General features: G+C 42.2%; 1 protein-coding gene across 1 annotated transcript in view; it reads right to left on the bottom strand.

Moving 5' to 3' along the window:
- The window catches only part of TM7SF3 (transmembrane 7 superfamily member 3), a 37,627-nt gene that overhangs the window by 9,066 nt on the left and 7,935 nt on the right, over window positions 1-20,626 (bottom strand). The window contains exons 2-7 of the mRNA XM_065887566.1: window positions 18,251-18,405; window positions 14,406-14,556; window positions 11,029-11,149; window positions 10,123-10,294; window positions 5,501-5,678; window positions 566-652 (exon numbers count right to left, since the gene is read on the bottom strand). Coding sequence (XP_065743638.1) covers window positions 566-652; window positions 5,501-5,678; window positions 10,123-10,294; window positions 11,029-11,149; window positions 14,406-14,556; window positions 18,251-18,405 — 864 coding nt within the window. The remainder of the gene's footprint in view (window positions 1-565; window positions 653-5,500; window positions 5,679-10,122; window positions 10,295-11,028; window positions 11,150-14,405; window positions 14,557-18,250; window positions 18,406-20,626) is intronic.

Here is a 20,626-nt window from a genome sequence, read left to right as displayed (position 1 = left end):
GAGGTCACAACAGTGAGAGGCCCGCGTACCGCAAAAAAAAAAAAGTCAGCCCAATGAATTCAAATCAATTCAATGAGCATAATTCATATTCTACTTCCCCCATTGGGTTTCACTGAGCAGATTGTGGAGTTGCCATTTGCTGTCTGAACCTCCCAGGGTTGTGCAGACATTTCGACCTCCCTGTACTGTACACTGCAGCCTGATTTATACGAAACCATGTCAATCGCCACCATCAAAATCCACATATATTTTTACATAGACGTCCTGATTTCTAATTAGTAATCTTTGGTCAACTAGTCAATCTAGCAATTGAAGTTTTGATGCACAAATCAAATTTTGTTCCCCTCTTAATAAGAGAAGGTTGCATTCCATTGCTGAGGAAAGAGAAAAAATCAAAATGCATTGTAATTCAGTAGAATCTTTACTAAAAGACCCCAGCGACAAATCTATAAAGATAGTGGAGGTAGCCAGTTGCTTACTCTCCTTACAGGTCATAAATTCCCCAGCAGCATTTCAGAAAAAAGACCACAAGGCATGTAAATAGCAACTATATTAGACAAAATACCTGTTTTCCAGAATCTGTGTCCAAAGAAACAGATGAAGAGACCAAGCAGGGCAAAAAGAGTGAAGAACACTTTGGTAGATACTCTTCCTAAAAATAATGAAAACTGAGTGCATAATACATCGAATTTGATACTTTGAATCAATATAGAACAAAACTTCATGAAAAAAAGCAAAGTGAACTGACAATAATTTATTCCATACATGTATTACTTATTTTAAAAACATCTTTGCCACCCCTAATGACTTACTCTATGTGGGCAGTGAATACCAATGGTCGCTGGTGTCACAAAAAGAGAAGTCAGACAACACTGCTTCCTGATGAAGGTCTGCAATGCTACTCACGACACATTTGGGGGAGGGGATGGGGGAGAAGTGGGAAAGGAGGAGGAGAGAGACCATGCCTAAAACAGATAACTGTTTCTTCACAAACTACAAGAAAAAAAGGAGGGTCGGGGGAGGGAGAACGATGACTTAAAGGGGATTTAAGACACACAAAAACTAAAAACAATGTGCAGACCTCATCTGAAACCTGATTCAAACAAACAAAACTGTGAAAAACAATTAAGAAGCCTGGGAAAATGTAAACACTGGCTGTTAATCTGATGCTATTAAGGAATTATCTTCAATATTTCATTGAGACTTGTGCTAATGATACTGTGGCCATATATTTTTAAAAACAGCACTTATCTTTAAGATATACATATTGTACTAAAATTTCGTAAGCAAAATGACCATTAGGGACCCACTCTAAAAGAATCCAGTGAAAAGGGGGGGGGCCACAGGTGGGTGTATAACTGCAACAGGATAACGGCCATGAATCAAAATTGCTAAGGCGGGATAATGATATACGGAGGCTCACTGAAGGTTTCCATCACAAAAGATTTTAACCAAAACTCACATTAAATTAAAGAAGATGTATTATCTATAAGTAACACATGAACAAATTACCACCAATCTTCTCAATTATACATGTTGCTTTGGATAAACATGTAGTGTAATAACTAAGGATGAAGCACAATATGCTCCCTGATGCCGAAGAATCCAAACCCTGTGATCCTCGATCGGCACAAACTTAAATAGAAAAAACAGGATTCGAAAGACAAGCCCTATTGAAGGGAAAAACAGATCCACTAAATTCACCACCATCATGACACCTTTGAGATAAACACAAGAAAGTCATCCCCGAACTGAAAACAAAAACAAAGCACCTACGCAAACTCATGTGAAGTGTTACAAACTGACCACAAGTCAAAACACATAAAAGGGGCTTCCCTGGTGGCGCAGTGGTTGAGAATCTGCCTGCCAGTGCAGGGGACACGGGTTCGAGCCCTGGTCTGGGAGGATCCCACGTGCCGCGGAGCAACTAGGCCCGTGAGCCACAACTACTGAGCCTGCGCGCCTGGAGCCTGTGCTCTGCAACAAGAGAGGCCGTGATAGTGAGAGGCCCGCGCGCCGCGATGAAGAGTGGCCCCCGCTTGCCGCAACTAGAGAAAGCCCTCGCACAGAAACAAAGACCCAACACAGCAAAAATAAATTAATTAATTAAAAACAAAAGTACCAATGCCACCGTGGATGTGAGGATTAAATTAGTCAATGCTTTAAAAAAAACAACAACACACGCACACACATAAAATACTTGAGTGTTCAGATGGATACCATGAAGACCTACATTTAGATAAGGAGCACAAGACAGAAGACCACCATTTGCAGGGCATAAAATATACCTACATATCAGTTTCTCTGAGAATGAAGAGCTCAAAAGAAAGATGAAATGAGAGTTACTGCAACATCCTGCTCATTTCAGACCTGCGGCTGACAGCAGTTCTACGATTCAATCCTTACAGCAAAAACATGCAGTTCAGTGGGATAATTTTTTTCAAGTGAAAATCTAGCAGAAGTTTCCAGCAAGTGGTGCAGTCACCAAAGACAGCATCCCAAGAAAAACTGGCACACACAGTTAGATATGTTCCTCCAGGACATTAGACAGCAGAGAGGAACTAAGTAGAATCTCGGATCACAGTACCAGGAAGGAAGGAGAGAAAAAGTTAAACATAGAAGTAAAGCCCGAGAGGAGAGATTTCATAAGTAGAATCTAGAGACAACACAAGGTACGAATTCTGGGGAAAATAAAGACAAAGGGGTGAGTGGGAGGGGAAGACACAGGGGAGCCAGTGTTTAGTGTTTTTAATCATGACAGAATCACTATAGCTATGACAGAGGCCAAGGTTTCAATTAAAAGGCAATGTGAGGCTTCCCTGGTGGCGCAGTGGTTGAGAGTCCGCCTGCTAATGCAGGGGACATGGGTTTGAGCCCTGGTCTGGGAGGATCCCACATGCCGCGGAGCAACTGGGCCCGTGAGCCACAACTACTGAGCCTGTGCTCCGCGCAACAAGAGAGGCCGCGACAGTGAGAGGCCCACGCACCGTGATGAAGAGTGGCCCCCCGCTCGCCGCAACTAGAGAGAGCCCTCGCGCAGAAACGAAGACCCAACACAGCCAAAAATAAATAAATAAATTTAAAAATATTTTAAAAAAAAAAAAGCCACGTGGGTCCATCCGCCCTACTCCAAGCTCAGGAAAGGCATCCTAGTGTCCATCGAGCTCGAAGACAAAAGCCACAGAACCCAACTCTGAGCTGGAGGAACAGTAGGATGGGACCTTTCCCTCCCCTCCGCCTAACGTGGAAAGACAGGTCCCAGAGCTCACTCTCATTAGGAGGGGCCCTGGTGCAAAGAGTTTGAGGGAAAGGAAACGGAGGAACCCAGACAAGATACAGCCCATCAGTCAAAAACGCAGAACTTATATCTGCCTGGTCTCTTGTATTGTATCTCTCAAGGATCTTGTGCGTGGCAGTGGAAGACTGGGCAGGATACAGAGGACAGCAAACATTAAACCCTGGCTTGAACCCAACCGACAGACTTCATTCTTTAGAGCAAAACTCCTTGAAAGAGTTGTTTGAACTCTTTCCAATTTCTTTCCTATTTGTTCTTGAACATACTCGAGTCAGGCTACCCTGAAATGCTCTCACTGGCACCTGTGGCCTCCATGTTGCTAAATCCAGTGGTCATTTTCCAGTCTCTTTCTCAGCTGCCCTGTCAGCAGCCTCTGACCCAGGTGATCACTGTCTCTTCCTCTAAACACTTTCTTCTCTTAGCTACAAAAAACACTTTCCTTTTACCAATCTGGTTGCTCCTTCTGAGTCTGCTTGGTGAGATCTTCTTCAATTTCCTGATCTCAATAATCACTGGAGCACCCAGGGCTCAGTCCTTAGACCCCCTCCCTCTCCTACAGCTATAAATATAAAAGGAATGATAAACATGGAAAAACGCCATTTGGCAACCGGCTGGTAATAAATGTTTCAGGCAAAGCTCACCAGATGCTAAAGCCAGCAGTGAAGAGTTTGAGAAACGACTATTTACCTGTACTCAAAGTATCTCCCCAAAAGATACTTAAAGGGGAAAATAGTTACTACACAGTGGAGAAACCTGGCCGACACTCCTAACCAAGTAATCAGGGTTACTACCGCCAGTAACGGAGAACACAGCTATCAGGTGCCTCTAGAGAAGGACACATCATCACTTCTTTTGTTTACCTACAAAAATCCATAATCTGAACTTAGTCACAAGGAAACATCAGATAAACCCAAATTCAGGATGTTCTACAAAAATAAATAACCTGTACTCCTCAAAAAGGTAAAGGTTTTGAAAGACAAAAACAGACTAAGAAATTGTGCCAGATGCAGGAAGATAAAAGAGACAGTTTAATGCAACACGTGATCATGAAGTGGACCCTCGACCAGAAAAAACATTTTTCTTCTGGTTATAAGGGACATTGGTGGAGTAACTAGTGAAATCTGATAACATCTGTAGGTTAAATAACAGTACTATATCAATGCTAATTTTGTGATTTGATAGTTTTACTAGTTACATAAGGAAATAAATAGAAACATTTAAGGGCCAAAGGGTCTCTATGTCTGCAACTTGCTCTCAAATGCTTCAGGAAAAAAATGTATATATGTGTGTACACAGAGAGAAAGAATAAAAAGCAAACAGCGTAACGCGGTAACTAACATCTGAGGACCATCGGTGAAGACTATGCAGAATTCTCTGAACCATTTCTGCATCTTTTCTGTGAAACTGTTTCAAAATAAGATGCTAAACACACATAAACAGAAAGATCTTACAGCAGCCCCACTGCCAGCGCCCTCTCTCTCCTGGACACTACGATGATCAATCTCCCTATTTCTGCTCTTGCCCTTGATTTTTCTCAAACAAAACAAAACAAAGCGGCCAGAGTGATCCCATTGAAACACGAATCCGCACCACCTGCTCAAGCTCTCCAATGCCTTTTCGTTGCTCTCAGAATAAAAGCTATACACCAAACTGGGACCTGCGAGGCCGCCCGCTCCAGCAGCCACACGAGGCAGGCTTGCAGCTGAGGGCCTCTGCGCTGGCTGTCCCCTCGGCCTGGCACCCCCCGCCACTGCCCCTCCCCCCCACCCCGTGACACGTCCATGGCTCCCTGCCTCGCCCTGGGTCTTTATCCTAATGCTACCTGTTCAGCAAGGACTTCCCGAGCCATGCTTTCTCAAATTCTCTCGCCCTCACTGGTTACCTCCCTTTCCTACTTAACTCTTGCTTCTTTACCCTCGTTATGTATCTCACATACGATGTATTTCACAAATGTATCTTGTGAAAGATCCATTTTCCCACTAAGATGCAGGCTGCAGGAGGGCTAGTATTTTGTCTGTTTTGTCCACTGCTCTATCCCAGTGCCTAGAACAGAAAGTGGAGTAACTGGACGGGCTGAGGAGGCATGTGCTGAGTGCATGAATGAATGAGACAAAAGCACTTCTAAATATCCTTAAGTTCTGTACTAGTTGATAAAGATCCGCAAAGCCAAAGAAGAATTTTCACAGTTGAAATCCACATACTCACCAAGGGAAGAACAATTATCCTCCCCTGCCTCAAAGCTGCAAGCGTAGGTGTGAGCAGGGACGTAAGCTGCAGACGTATTTAGAAATGGATCCCTAACGATGACGTTGTAAATGACACCTTGTCCCCGGAGGGAGGAGAAAGAAACACTTGTCTTATCATCAGCTGTTAGGGTAACCACCTGAAGCCAAAAATAATGCATGATTAGTGTTTAGATTAAAAAAAGCAAACCCCCGTTCTCCACAGCCTCTCCAGCATTTATTGTTTGTAGATTTTTTGATGGTGGCCATTGTGACCAGTGTGAGGTGGTATCTCACTGCAGCTCTGATCTGCATTTCTCTAATAATTAGTGATGTTGAGCATCTTTTCATGTGCCTCTTGGCCATCGGCATGTCTTCTTGCACTGTTGGTGGGAATGTAAATCGATACAGCTACTATGGAGAACAGTATGGAGGTTCCTTAAAAAACTAAAAACAGAACTACCATATGACCCAGCAATCCTACTACTGGACATATACACTGAGAAAACCATAATTCAAAAGACTCATGCACCCCAATGTTCATTGCAGCATTATTTACAATAGCCAGGATATGGAGGCAACCTAAATGTCCATCAACAGATGAATGGATAGAGAAGATGTGGTACATATATACAATGGAATATTACTCAGCCATAAAAAGGAACGGAATTGGGTCATTTGTAGAGATGTGGATGGACCTAGAGTCTGTCATACAGAGTGAAGTAAGTCAGAAAGAGAAAAACAAATATCTCATATTAATGCATATATGTGAAATCTAGAAAAATGGTATAGATGATCTTATTTGTAAAGCAGAAATAGAGACACAGATGTAGAAAACAAACATATGGATACCAAGGGGGAAGGGGGGGGATGAATTGGGAGATTGGGATTGACATATATACACTACTGATACTGTGTATAAAATAGATAACTAATGAGAACCTACTGTATAGCACAGGGAACTCTACTCTATGCTCTGTGGTGACCTAAATAAGAAGGAAATCCAGAAAAGAGGGGATATATGTATACGTATAGCTGATTCACTTTGCTGTAAAGTAGAAACCAACACAACATTGTAAAGCAACTATACTCCAATAAAAATTAATTTAAAAAAAACCCCACAAGCTTTTCTATTATAACCCCACCTACTTGTGCTATTAAGTTCTAATATGAAAGTACAATTCTTGTTTAAAATATACACTAGCCCATTTGGCTTTTTTAAAACAATTTATTAAAGTATAGTCGATTTACAAAGTTGTGTTAATTTCTGCTGTACAGCAAAGTGATTCAGTTAAACATACATATATATATATATATATATATATATTCTTTTTCATATTCTTTTCCACTATGGTTTATCACAGGATATTGAATATAGTTCCCTGTGCTATCCATCCTACATGTAAATAGTTTGCCAACCCATTTGACTTTGTCAAGAGATTGTCCTGCACAGTCTGTACGTGTTGATATGAACAAGCTCTTACACAAAATGCATCTAAAGATTTTGTATATGTTAATAATTTAAGTAAAATGTGATATAAATAAATGATTTAAGTAAAATGCACTAGTTAGGACAAAGAAAGGAATTTTTGTCTCGTCTGCTAGACTGTAAATGACGTAAGGGTGGGAACCTTATTGATCCTGCTCACTAGTGTCCCCTCAGTAATTAGCACAGAGTAAGTGTCCAACAAACGTGAGCGGTCACTGCGAGCTACAGAGCTGACGTAGGCCGTGTGGGTTAACGTCTCACAGAGAGCAGCCACTTACCTTTGTCCTTAGCAGGCTCTGAAATAAGAAAAATCACATACAGCTGTGCTGCCCTGTAGCCCTTCACTTCAAAAATTCCCTTTTAAAGGTTGTTTGTTAAATAGGGGATAAATATAATAGGAGAAGCAAAGGCCCCACGTAGCCCTAATACACAGATATGTTCCTACTAACAGAAGGGAGAAAAGGAAATGTTTGCGTTTCAGGAGTAAATAATCAGGAGCCTCTTAGAAAACTTCTACTGTTTAAATATAGTGCTTAGCCTTCAAAACTATGTTTTCTGGGGCTTCCCTGGTGGCGCAGTGGTTGAGAGTCCGCCTGCCGATGCAGGGGACACGGGTTCGTGCCCCGGTCCGGGAAGATCCCACATGCCGCGGAGCGGCCGGGCCCGTGAGCCATGGCCGCTGAGCCTGTGCGTCCGGAGCCTGTGCTCCTCAACGGGAGAGGCCACAACAGTGAGAGGCCCACATATCGCAAAAAATATATATATGTGTGTGTTCTGGGCAAAAGATTGGTCAAGTCCAACAGAATGTTAAGAATAATACAATGAAAACATTATACACCCCACTTAGATTCAACAGCTGTTCTTACTTTAGCGGATTTGCTTCTCTGTCCCTCCCTCCTGATCCTCCCCACCCCACATATATATATAGTTTTTGGCTGAACCACTTTAAAGTAAGTTACAGGAATCATGACATTTCACTTCTAAATACTTCAGCATGCATGTCCTAACACAGTGTTTCTCAGACTTAATAGCCTATGAATCACTGGGGAGCTTGTTAAAATTCAGATTCTGATTCTGCTGGTCAGAGGAGGTACCTGAGATTCTGCTTTTCTAAGAATCTCTCAGGTGATACAACGCTATGCATTCATCCACCACACTTTGAATAGCAAGGTACTAAGTACAAGGATATTCTCCTATGTGCTCACAATACCTTAGCTCACCTAAGAAAATTAATAATTTCTTATTATCTAATACACGGTCCATATTCAAATTTTCCCAGATGTCTTTTATAGCTTTTCTACCCCTTAACCAAGATCCAACCAAGTTTCACGTATGATGTTTATCTCCAATTTCTGCAATCCAGAATCACCTTTGAAAGATTAAGGAAGTTATTTTACAGATCACTCCACAACCTGAATTTATCAGATTGTGCTCAAGATGTCTAACTTGTACTTTGATCCTAGGCATTTCTTGTAAACAGGAACTCCTATAAACAGGAACTCAAGTTAAACCTGTTTCGCTAGAATATTCCATAGGCTATGGCGATAAAGTCAGCCTACATTCACATGAGCACATAATGCAGGTTCACCTCCTATCAGCAAAGCTAACTCTGACCACATGGATAAGCTAGAGACCATCGGATCACTCCACTCTGAAAGTAGTTTTCCCTTTGCAATAAGAATTAATCTGAGGGTGCTTTTTAGGTATCCTGGGAATATCCTTCCCCCCAACACTCTTTCACCTGGTGATCCTTGCCTGAATTATTTCACTAAGGGTCAGAAAATGGAGATCTTCTAATTCTATTATTCCTTCTACATTTACTAGCTGGCATTCTTCTGTAAAGCAGAACTTTCTCTTATCAACCGGGAGTGAATTACAGATCCTCCTTTTAAAAAGGCAGGGTAAGTTCCTTCCCTTTATTAATTTTCAGAGTATAATTTCGTGTACGTTGCTCCAACGGTAGCAACTGAGCATTTTTCCTTTTTCTTTTTTTAGTATCAGTATGGACGTGTTTTTGTTTATTCAAGGCATAATCCATCACGTTCTCTTTGATGACTGAATTGTCCCAGAGATGGCCAGTGTGAGCCGCTTCAAACAGGCTCCAGGGACTTCCGTGGTGGTCCAATGGCTAAGACTTCGCCTTCCAATGCAGGGGATGCGGGTTCACTCCCTGGTCAGGGAGCTAAGATCCCACATGCCTCACGGCCATAAAACCAAAACATAAAACAGAAGCAATACTGTAGCAAATTCAATACTTTAAAAATGGTCCACATCAAAAAAAATCCAAAGAAAACAAAAACCAACCAGAAAAAGCAGGCTCCAGAGTCTTCTTGACATGCCGTCATTAGTCGTTGAATGTTTCCTTGAATTCTGGCACGCGATATTCTAGCTCTTAACCAAAAGTTAAGAAGTGAACTAAAAAGACCCTGTTATAAGAATTCTTACATTCTTCCTAAGAATAAAAATGGTCTTCAAAATTTCCTATGTACAAAGGGAAACTTTGCCAATAGAGCTTCCTAATTGGTGAATAAGCACAATGAGTGATGCTGATTCCATAGCTCTGGGGTGGAGCCTAAGAGTCTGCGACTCTAACCAACTCCCAGATGATGCCAAGGCTGCTGGCCTGTCCCCACCCTTGGAGTCACAAGAGTTTTCAGGGGTTTCAAAAGCTCGAAGAAAACTTTTGCTGCAAGTTAGAAACTTTGCGTTTGGGTTTAAATATTAAAGGTAACGTATATATCCTTAAACAGCTTCACATTATTTTTTCTCAAAACACTATAACCTTTAGACTTGCCAAATTTTTTTAATCTAATAGTTATGGGAGTACATAGAAAATGACCACCGACTTCCATCCATAGCTCAAGATGAACAGTCATAGATGTAGCTGCAACTAAAATATAACAAAATTTACATGCGTCTCCTCAAAAGCCAACGTTACTTAGGGATATCACTAGCAATGACTCCCAAGGTGATAATGAAATAGAGAAAAAGTGAGAATCCCAGAAAAACCAAGAAAACAGTTTAAAAGAAAAAAAAGCTCCTGGTAGCTTCTCCCCTTCTCAACTCTTACAAAGGTGTCACAGTCTGGCTACACAAATTATGAGAGTCAGATTTACCTTGAGAGCACTGGCCTGCACCTGAGGCACCTCAGCCATCCTCTGCAGGTGCCTTAGCAACGCCTCTTCAGTGAGGTCGTTCTCCGGCAAAAAATACTGATAGACGTCATACTGTAACCTCCACCTGGAGTCCTGGCCCGTCTTGACGTCACACGGCGGAGCATCTGCGCCTCTAAAGTCAACCAACAAAACTGAACATCAGTCTCTTGGGCTGCAAGTCTCATCTATAAAAAGGAACCAAAAGCTGGAACTTCAAACTTCTGCAACAACGATTCCAAGTTTGGCACCACCAAGAAAGGAGAGGCAGTATGTATGGTTACATAACCAGATGTATCAGTCAGGTTGAGTCAACTGCCCGCTTTGCTACTCGTTGGCTGTGTGTATGTGGGCAAGTCACTTAATCTCAACAACCCTTAGGGGGCCTTTCTGTAAAATAAGAACAGCAGCCCCTTCTTCATAAAATTAGGATTAAATGACAACACACCGCACTTAGCAGGACCATGGATGATACACAGGGAGCATTTCAAATGTTAGCTATCATTACTATTAAAGTTTAGGGCAGAATGTTAATTAAAATAATAAGATGCTTACAAAAAATATGAGTGTTTCATGCCTCCAGAATGTTTTCTATATTTAAAACTCTTTACGAAAACTAAGATGTACTTCTAAGCTCATAATAAAGGCTCAACATCTGGCTCTTCCTAAGAATGAAGGGAAACAACATTAACTGTAAATGACAGCTCGAGTATTAGTAACAAAGCTTAAATTACTTCCATTCCAAAAAAAAATTAGGCAATTCAATTTTGCTAAAGAGAAACTATGGATTTTGAGAGAATTTACTCAGTCTACACAACAGCGAGCAATGCACGTCCTAAAAGGAGTTTTAGGAGTCGGGGACAGACATACCTCGCATGACCTAGGTTTGCCGGAGCAAATTTGATAGTTGTTTCAAAGAAATTATACTCCAGGTAAATGTTGGAATCGATATCTAAATCAAACTCCAAATTACAACCACCAGGGATAGGATCTGGATGGAAAACAAGTAAGTTACTTAACATAGAATTCTTATATATTCAAACCACACTCGGAAAAACAGAACCCCACCCCTTATAAGAACTCCCAATATAGAAGTTAAATAGACGGCTTCTGGTTTTGTACTACCTCATGGACTAAGGGTAAAGTTAACTGAGGTTACGGGCTGTGGAACAGGGATTAGAAGACCTTTTCTGTAAAGGGCCAGATAGTAAATATTTTAGAGGCTTTTCAGACTCGATGGTCTCTGTGGCAACTACTCAACCCTGCTCTTGTGGCAGGAAAGCAGCCACAGATGATACGGAATCGAATGGGCTGTGTTCTTTTGTTTTTTTTTTTAAGTATCGGATTTTTAGTTGCTTTTCTTTTTTTTTTAATATTTATTTATTTATTTATTTGGCTGTGCCAGGTCTTAGTTGCAGCACATGGTATATTAGTTGCAGCGTGCAGGATCTAGTTCCCTGACCAGGGATAGAACCTGGGCCCCCTGCATTGGGAGCACAGAGTCTTAACCACTGGACCACCAGGGAAGTCCCTGGGCTATGTTCTAATAAGACTTTATGTACAAAACAGGCAACGAACTGGATTTGTCTTGCGCTCTGGAGTTTGCCAATCTCTGCACTAGAGTTAAAAAGGTCAGAAGAGGCAGAGATTCTTAAGCTGGCATCCAAGAGTGGGTTTCAGGGGCTCCATGAACACCTTGAAATTGTATGCCAAATGTTGAATGTGTGCCTTTCCTACACAGAGAAGTTTTTATTCGATTTTAGTATACAGAAGAAGGGTGTCCACTTTTCACATGAGTCTTTCAACAGGGAGGAAGATGGTGTCATCCTCATTGCTGGAAGTCTTTGTGTATATATAAAAGAGTAAAAATTTAAAAATCTCAAGAACCCCAAGACCACGTATTAGAATAGCATATGTATAATTAAACAGAAAATAAATTTGGGGTATTTAAGTTACATTAATAATGTGGTTAAGGGCTTCCCTGGTGGCGCAGTAGTTGAGAGTCCGCCTGCCGATACAGGGGACGCAGGTTCGTGCCCCGGTCCGGGAGGATCCCACATGCCGTGGAGCGGCCGGGCCCGTGAGCCATGGCCACTGAGCCTGCGCGTCCGGAGCCTGTGCTCCGCAACGGCAGAGGCCACAACAGTGAGAGGCCCACGTACCGCAAAAAAATAATAATAATAATAATGTGGTTAAAACAGCTCTTCTTTTCTTATTAGAAATCCTATTCATAACCTTTAAGCAAGACAACACTTAAAGAAGTCACTTGACATTAGTTCAATTCCATGCAAAGAACTGTATACAGCAGACTCAAGTGGAGAAGCTAAGAACAAGGTAAACCAATTTAAAGGTTTTTAAGATCTCAACTTCATACACTCATCCAATCATTCCCAGAGTTCTTAGTTTGCATCAACTGCTGGAACTCTGCAGATTTGGAATGGAGATACCCAGTGTGCACTGTTTCAGTATTCTGTGGAATCTTTCTCAGAATTCTGTGCTCTTCCTTCACACTCTCCTTTCCCTGCATTTACAAATATTTACCACAGCTGAGAAAAGCATGTGTATTGTAACTGACACTCCACTGTTCATAAATTTTCTTGTGCACTGACCCTGAGGGAAGCTTGAAATCTATCATTTTTCATCAGGTAATTACCCTTTTGCTACATAACACTGTCTTTCTTCAACTCCAATCTCTTTTTGGCTTCTACCTCCTTTACTAGTTATTGCAACCTCTCCTTCCCTTTACTACCGAACTTTAAAAGAATGTAAATTTCCTCACCTCACCTTCACTCCTCAATCGCTATAATCTAGTTTTCACCCTCATTGTGCCACTAAAATGACTCTCATTAAAGGCCACCACTGACTCTGGGTTGTGCTATCATATGGACACTTTCAGTCACTCTCTTGATCTCTCTGCAAAGTACTATTTACCACTCCTTACTTAACGCAGGATGTCCAGGCTCTCCTCTTACCTTCCTGTCTACTCCTTAGTCTTACAATTATTCTTCAGCAGTTAGCATCCCCCAGAAACAGTCTGGCACGTGGTAGGCACTAGGAAGTTATCTGCTATTATTTTTCCCCCCTAAATCTCTAAGTTCATGCCTGGACAATCTCACTCACTTCCATGGCTTTTACTAACAACTATTCAGTTGGGTATCTAACCTCACACCTCTACTCCAGGCCCTTATTTTAAACTGCCTACTATACATTTCCATCCAGATGTCCTATAAGGGTCTCAGATTCAATGTGTCCCAAACTGAAGTCACCATCTACCTCATCCCAACCCCCTGAAACATCCAGCACCACAAAAATCCTATCTCCATGCCTATTTTGCATCACCACCTCCCAGCTGTCCAAATGGGAAGCCCATGCTCCCCACTTTTACAATCCATAACCACTGGTCATTGGGTCTTGTCAATTCTACCTTCTGAATATCTCAACCCAGCTCCTCCTCTCCAGCCCCCTCTAGGGGCCTTTGTTCGCATCTTCATTTCTCACTGTGAGTCCTGAAAGCTGTTCTGTCTTGACTCTGCTATGCCCTCTCCAACCCACTCCTCACACTGCTTCTAGAGTTAACTTTCTAAGAGATGAAATGCATCAGATCATTCCTCTGCTTAAAAACTCGCTAAAGGGCTTCCCTGGTGGCGCAGTGGTTGAGAGTCCGCCTGCCGATGCAGGGGACACGGGTTCGTGCCCCGGTCCAGGAAGATCCCACATGCCGCGGAGCGGCTGGGCCCGTGAGCCATGGCCTGCACGTCCGGAGCCTGTGCTCCGCGACGGGAGAGGCCACAACAGTGAGAGGCCCGCATACCGCAAAAAAAAAAAAAAAAAACTCGCTATGTTTCTCAGCATAGACGGCAAACCTCACATTGTACCCCAGGCCCTTCACACCCTGGCTCCAGCCACACCCACTGCTCACCATCCTCCAAACACCCCATTCTTCTTCCACGTCTTCCTCGGCCTCCGATAACCAACTAATGTGTGAAGGACCATGCCTTGTCTTTCTGTTACAGCTTCTCCAAGGGCTCCTTACATGTTTTCCAAATGAATAAATGTGTTCTCCTATTCCCTACCTGGGCTTTCAGTCATCATGCTAATTCTCTGACTCCCCTGCTGTTAATACCTTTCTGACTCAAGGTATTGTACTTATAATAAACACTTTTAATAGGATTATAGTTTCCCCTAAATTTTCACACACAAGTCCCGCATTCTGGAGAGTAACGGGGAGTCGACAATAGAAAGGTTACCGCTTTCCGAGTAGGAGAGTGGAATGGCCACATTTTGGACAGGCTCAGGGTCTGAAGTCTCCAAGTGCCAAGTGCATATACTCTGCTCTGGTCTAAGAATGAAAACCAGTCCTTTGTCAGTGCCTGTTCCCGAGGCATTGGGAAGGAGAGTCTGCAATAAGGAAAGAAGAGTCATCATGAATTGGGAGTTGAGCAGAGTGCTTAAATTTTGGAGTGGATCTAGTGTGCATGCCCTACTCCAAAGCTTCTCAAAGCAAAAAGGAATAAAAACAGATCCTCCTTAGATGATTAAAGAATTCTTTTCACCTCTATGTGCACGTGACCACACATACACGTGAAGGAACTATTTAAAATATACGTCTTTGATCAGGGATAGCAGATACACAGAAAAATCCCCAAGCTTTTCAATCCTCTCAGTTAGGATCTACTATGTCAAGTACTAAGACTACTGGGTTAAGAACTACTGTGTGAATGAAAAAACTAAAACAATTTAGTAATGAGTCTGATGTCCCTTATTCAAGGGAGAACAACCCATGGACTGGGGGAGGACAGCGCCTCACCAGCTGTGGAGTCCTGTTCCCAAGGGATGTGGGGCATGAACTAGTTTTTTAGAGCATTAGAAGGGCATGCTTGGCTAGGTCAGGATTTCCATAAAAGTCGAGAGGGTCCTGTTTTCTAGGCTAAGCTGAGCTGGAAGATTGTGGTCAGTGTAAGTTAGGTTTCCTTGACAGGGGTTCCCTGTAAGTGCAGGCTGACTTAGGTTTAGATTTGTGACATGGACCAAGCCATTGGTGCAGCCTCCATTTGTGGTCCCGATATACAAATTAACTTGACCACTACCAAGACAAAAACATAAGCTCTGACCCCAAAGAGTTCAGTTCTTGGAAAGCTTTTTAAAAAAACTGAGTTGTAATTAACATATTATAAATTACACATAAAGTATACTAACGGTAGGTTTTGGTAAATGTAGGCACCTTTGACACCATCACCACAACCAAGACAGTGAACACACAGATCACCTTCTTTGTGCCCTGCTCTAACCCTTCCTCACACCCCAGCCACTCTCCCATCCCCTGCCCCCATCTGCTGGGAAAGCTTTTTGAATAACAAAGTACTAAGTTAAGAGGTAGTAGATTCAGAGTGTTTTCTTAAAGCTAAGGAAATAGAAAGAAAAAAGTGCCAGATGGGTTTCAATTTGACAAGCGTAAAAGAGAATGACCCAAATACTAAGTGAGGAACTACAGGGTCAGCAGTTTCAAAGAAATAACTGCTGGGCTTCCCTGGTGGCGCAGTGATTGAGAGTCCGCCTGCCGATGCAGGGGACACGGGTTCGTGCCCCGGTCCGGGAGGATCCCACATGCCGCGGAGAGGCTGGGCCCCTGAGCCATGGCCGCTGAGCCTGCACGTCCGGAGCCTGTGCTCCGCAACGGGAGAGGCCACAACAGTGAGAGGCCCGGGTACCGCAAAAAAAAAAAAAAAAAAAAACTAACTGCCAAGATGACCCAGAAACTCCAAAGCGCCACACTTCATCAGGAAGTTACAACAGAAAGTTCTCTTCACAGACTCACTTCTAGAGCTATGTGCAGTTCTGGTTATCATGTTCTCCGCCGTATAAATACAGTGAGAACTAAAGGCAGCCCAAGAAAGGAACACGATTATAATTAAGGATAACTAAGATCCTTTCTGCATGAAGACCGAGGCCCAAGATGCTGTTCATCCAGGCCATTTTTGTCACGTTAGTAATGCTGGCCTCCCTTTATCTAACCTCAGTTTCCTCAAATGTAAAAATAGGCATTAGAACTACTTGGTTGAACTGTTACGAGAATTAAATTAACTACGTGGAAAACCAAATGCAAGGGTTCCTAACTAGGAGCCCCAGAGGCCCAGTGAGTTTCCAGAGGTCCCCATGAAATTATACAGATGTAGTCATACATTCTGCCAGGTAGAGAGTCCTGAGATTTCAGCAAATTCCAAGTCTATGGCCCCAGGAGCTTAAGGATCACTGGCCTAGCACACAGTGGGCATGCAATAAATATAAATGCCTTTTTTCTCCATCCTTTCTCTTCCTTCAAATGTTGTCTTTGCTATGATATTATTAAGAAGGAAATTATCTCTGTGCCATTTTACTATGTATCCTATGTAAGGGCCTGAATAGAAAGTTTCCATTTGAATTTAGTGCCAGAAAAAAACTTTGCTTCCCCTCAAGAACTGACATGCTTCTTCCTTCTAAGAAAGTTATGAAATTTAACATGCTTTGATCTCTGCTCTGGTTGCAAAGAACTCAGGCAAAATCAATATATGGGTCATAAAAACAAAACAAAACATATATATATATGGGTCATAGACACTGTTATCTCTTCAATTAACATAACTTACTCCTTCCTCTTTTCCTTGATCAAACCCTTCCATTTCTAGTCTATTAGATCACCACACACAACTTCAAAACCTTTGTGGCAGAGACAGGAAAGCAGGAACAAAAAATACCAAACACTTAGTTTGAAAGATACTGTGACCAGTGCCCATAAGATATATAGGAATTGGACTAAGACAGCTCTGTTTAGCAAATACCACAATGTTAGAAGGTAGGCTTAGGACACATAAAAACGCAGCACAACTTTATACAGAATGAAATTCATTTATTTGTCTAGGGGGTCATATAGACTAAATATAAATAGATTTGTAAAAGGTTAACATAAATGGCAGAGCCTTAATAGCTTAAGCTGACCCAGGACATTTGAGAAACTTCCCAGAGCTGAGGTTGAGGTTCAGGGGTGTAGTGATGATCTCTGTAACAGGGTCCTAAATGCTGCTGGAAGCAAAGCACTGCACTGGTTAAAACTGAGTGTTAGGATTCTTTTGTTTCCATGAGACTCCAAAGAATAAAGCTGATCCTACAGGAGTCTTAATAAACTTCAACACTAAATGGCTGAATGACAAAGCCAACCCATTAAAATGTACTCTCAGGTAAAAATCACTGAGGACACACTAGGGTAAGAAAAAGAAAAGGTGGGAAGTATGAGGAAAGCTTAACTGCAGACAGGAGACATTTGGTACAAGCCACCCTCCCCCAAACTCAGGAGCATCACCCTTCTTTAGGTCAGAGGTCACCACTCAAGAAAGGCCTGTGATACTCACCTCTTAGCCAGTCTAAACCACTAACTTGACAGGACCCAATCTTGATTATTTTTTAAAAAAATTTAAGACATACACTTCTCCACAAATTTATCACCCTTTGTTAAGATGGTATAGGGGCCCCAAATTCTAACCACCTCTTTGAATTACGCATTACTGCGATCTCCCACGTATACGCACATTGTACGTGTAAATAAACTCTTTTTTCCCCCTCCTGTTAAAAAAAGAAAAAAAATTTAAGACATAAAGTGGCATCAAATTCTAATGCTCGGGACTTCCCTGGTGGCGCAGTGGTTAAGAATCCGCCTGCCAATGCAGGGGACATGGGTTCGATCCCTGGTCCGGGAAGATCCCACATGCCGCGGAGCAACTGAGCCTGTGCACCACAACTATTGAGCCTGTGCTCTAGAGCCAGGCTCTGTGCTCTGTGAGCCAGAGCCTGTGCTCTGTGCTCTAGAGCCAGAGCCTGTGCTCTGTGAGCCACAACTACTGACCCACACGCTGCAGCTACTGAAGCCCGTGCGCCTAGAGCCCATGCCCCACAATAAGAGAAGCCACTGCAATGAGAAGCCCGCGCGCAGCAACGAAGACCCAATGCAGCCAAAAAAACCCCCAACAATGTCTTTAAAAAAAAAAAAACTCTACCGCTCATGCTAAATACAAGACCCCAAAATGTGGAAATGACTTTTATGGAAGTAACTCTTTGTACTTACCTCAGAAAAAGAAACTGTTGTATTCTGATACTGTGAATGTATTTGGAAGATAAGAAAAGTGACATTGCTGGAAATATGACGCAAAATAGCTTCCTCTGGAGAGGGCTTCTTGAGCTCCAAGTATCTAAACCTCCCCACAGAAAATTCAAGAAGACCTACAAGGAGAGAAATGTTTCATTGTAACACTTATATCTCTAACAGCGATTTGTACAAACTGCATACTTAAACACAAATGCATGGCAAATTTAATCCTCAGAAAAACCCTTGAGATAAATATTATTATTACTGCTCCTATTTCACTGATGAGAACAATGAAGCTCAAAGGGGTGAAGCTGCCCACCCAGGGTGCCTCAGCTACAAAGGGTGGAACTGAGAACCTAAAGGGAAGAAAGATATTTCAAAAGATGTGAAGGCTTCCCTGGTGGCGCAGTGGTTGAGAGTCCGCCTGCCGATGCAGGGGACACGGGTTCGTGCCCCAGTCCGGGAAGATCCCACATGCTGCAGAGTGGCTGGGCCCGTGAGCCATGGCCGCTGAGCCTGCGCGTCCGGAGCCTGTGCTCCGCAACGGGAGAGGCCACAGCAGTGAGAGGCCCGCGTACCGAAAAAAAAAAAAAAAAAAGATGTGAAAAATAGGCCGTTCAAGGTGCCTGGCTCCCAGAGCCCAGGAAAATCCCCCTTCTGGTCGCAGCAATAACAACTCTATTCAGAACAGAGTCCCTGAATTTAAGGATTAACAACCCTGATGAGTTACTAACAATCGTAAATGCACTGGTACTAAAGATTATTACAATCTAGTGAATTCTGAAGTCAGCCCAGCTAGAGAGACACATCTGGCTTCAATTTTACCCCACCATTTACTAGCTGTGTGATCTCAGGCAAGTTACTTAATTCCCTTAAACCTCAATTTCTTCATCTGTCAAATGGGACCGAAGTACTCAGCTCGCAAAGGAAGGTGTCATCATCACAGGCAAAAATGTCTATTGAGTGTCCACACCAGGAACTTCACGAATCATAGGGCTTCTGGAAGAAGGAGCTTTTCGTTTGTTTAAGGATCAAGTTCAGAGTCCACATAAAAGATAGGCTCTAACAAGTTCTCCAACACCTCACCTAGGCTTTCCCATTTGTCCACTTGCCTGCAATGTCTGCTTGTGTTTCACTCACTCACTGTGTCTTATCTCCCAGCTGCTCACCAGTTCTTTCCTTTTCTAACCTAATTCTCAAGGGATCCACTAAATAGGCTGCTTTGACTTCTGTGTGGTTCTGGGTTCCCGTCTCACCCCCTGCCCTAGAGTCAGTATGTCTTTGCATAAACAGCAGAGGAGCCTGCAAGCATTACATAAGCAGTCTTGGGGGCTGGAACCTCAAAATAGAAAAAAAGATTCCAATTTAATAGAGATGAAAAGTAGGTGATGAGGTAAAGATTATAGTCACCAGAGTCCCACAGTGGAAGGACCATGTTTTATTTTAGAAGGAAATTTGAGTCAGTGGGAGCTAAAAGAAAACACCCCAGACACTAACTCATTCTTATGTACCGTTTCCTAAGAAGGCTAATTTTTTCAGCACTTTTTGTTGTTCTTGTAGTTAACACAAGTACTCCATTTGGATGATTAAAAAAAAGACTATCAAGAAAGGCTAACCAAGAAAGCCAAACAGAACATACAAACATTGCTAGAACTAGAATAAAGGTTACTCTCTATAAAATTTCCCCAAACTCCATGATGTTATTATATTATCTTCATAACTTTTTAATTGATTATAGAAAAAAAGGTTATTTGTGGTTCTGATTTAATTTCTAAAAATCCTGAGAAAATTTTAATAGTTGTAACAATGACAAATGAAGGTGGTGTATTTTCTATTTATGTAACTGGAAAGACATTTCACCTTGTATGTGGAACAAAACTCCAGCCTGAATAGAGGTAAAAATATTAGGAAGTGGCTAACAGAATCTACGGAAGTCTGGAAAACGTGGGGAGCTTTCTGGGGTTTTTTTTTTGTTTTTAAAGGGGAACAAGGAACATTTTAATATTCCAGGTATTCCCAGCATCAGGATTACTTTATTAGGAAACCAAATTATACATAAAATTAAGTAGACCTCGGTAAACGGCCCTAAAAACTTTTCATGTATTGCACTTTAACTTTGGTCCCATCCATTCTCCACCTTCCAACTCTTAAAACTATCCACAAATTCCAGTCTAAGAGCAGTCTCAGTTTGTTTTCCTAGGAATTAATTGGATTTCCATCCTTTAACTGTCCAAAGCACTCAGCTCACTTACCGGCCTGCCTTTTCGAGTTACATTTTCAGTTTTTCTGTTTTTTCAGTCTGTCCCCATCCCGTTTTCTCTATTTGACAAATACTTATTTAAGTACTTACGGACT

The sequence above is a fragment of the Phocoena phocoena genome, chromosome 11, assembly GCF_963924675.1.
Source record: "Phocoena phocoena chromosome 11, mPhoPho1.1, whole genome shotgun sequence".
In the NCBI taxonomy this organism is placed as follows: Eukaryota; Metazoa; Chordata; class Mammalia; order Artiodactyla; family Phocoenidae; genus Phocoena; species Phocoena phocoena.
The sequence above is the reverse complement of the archived record's forward strand: the minus strand, read 5'-3'. Positions and strand labels throughout refer to the sequence as shown.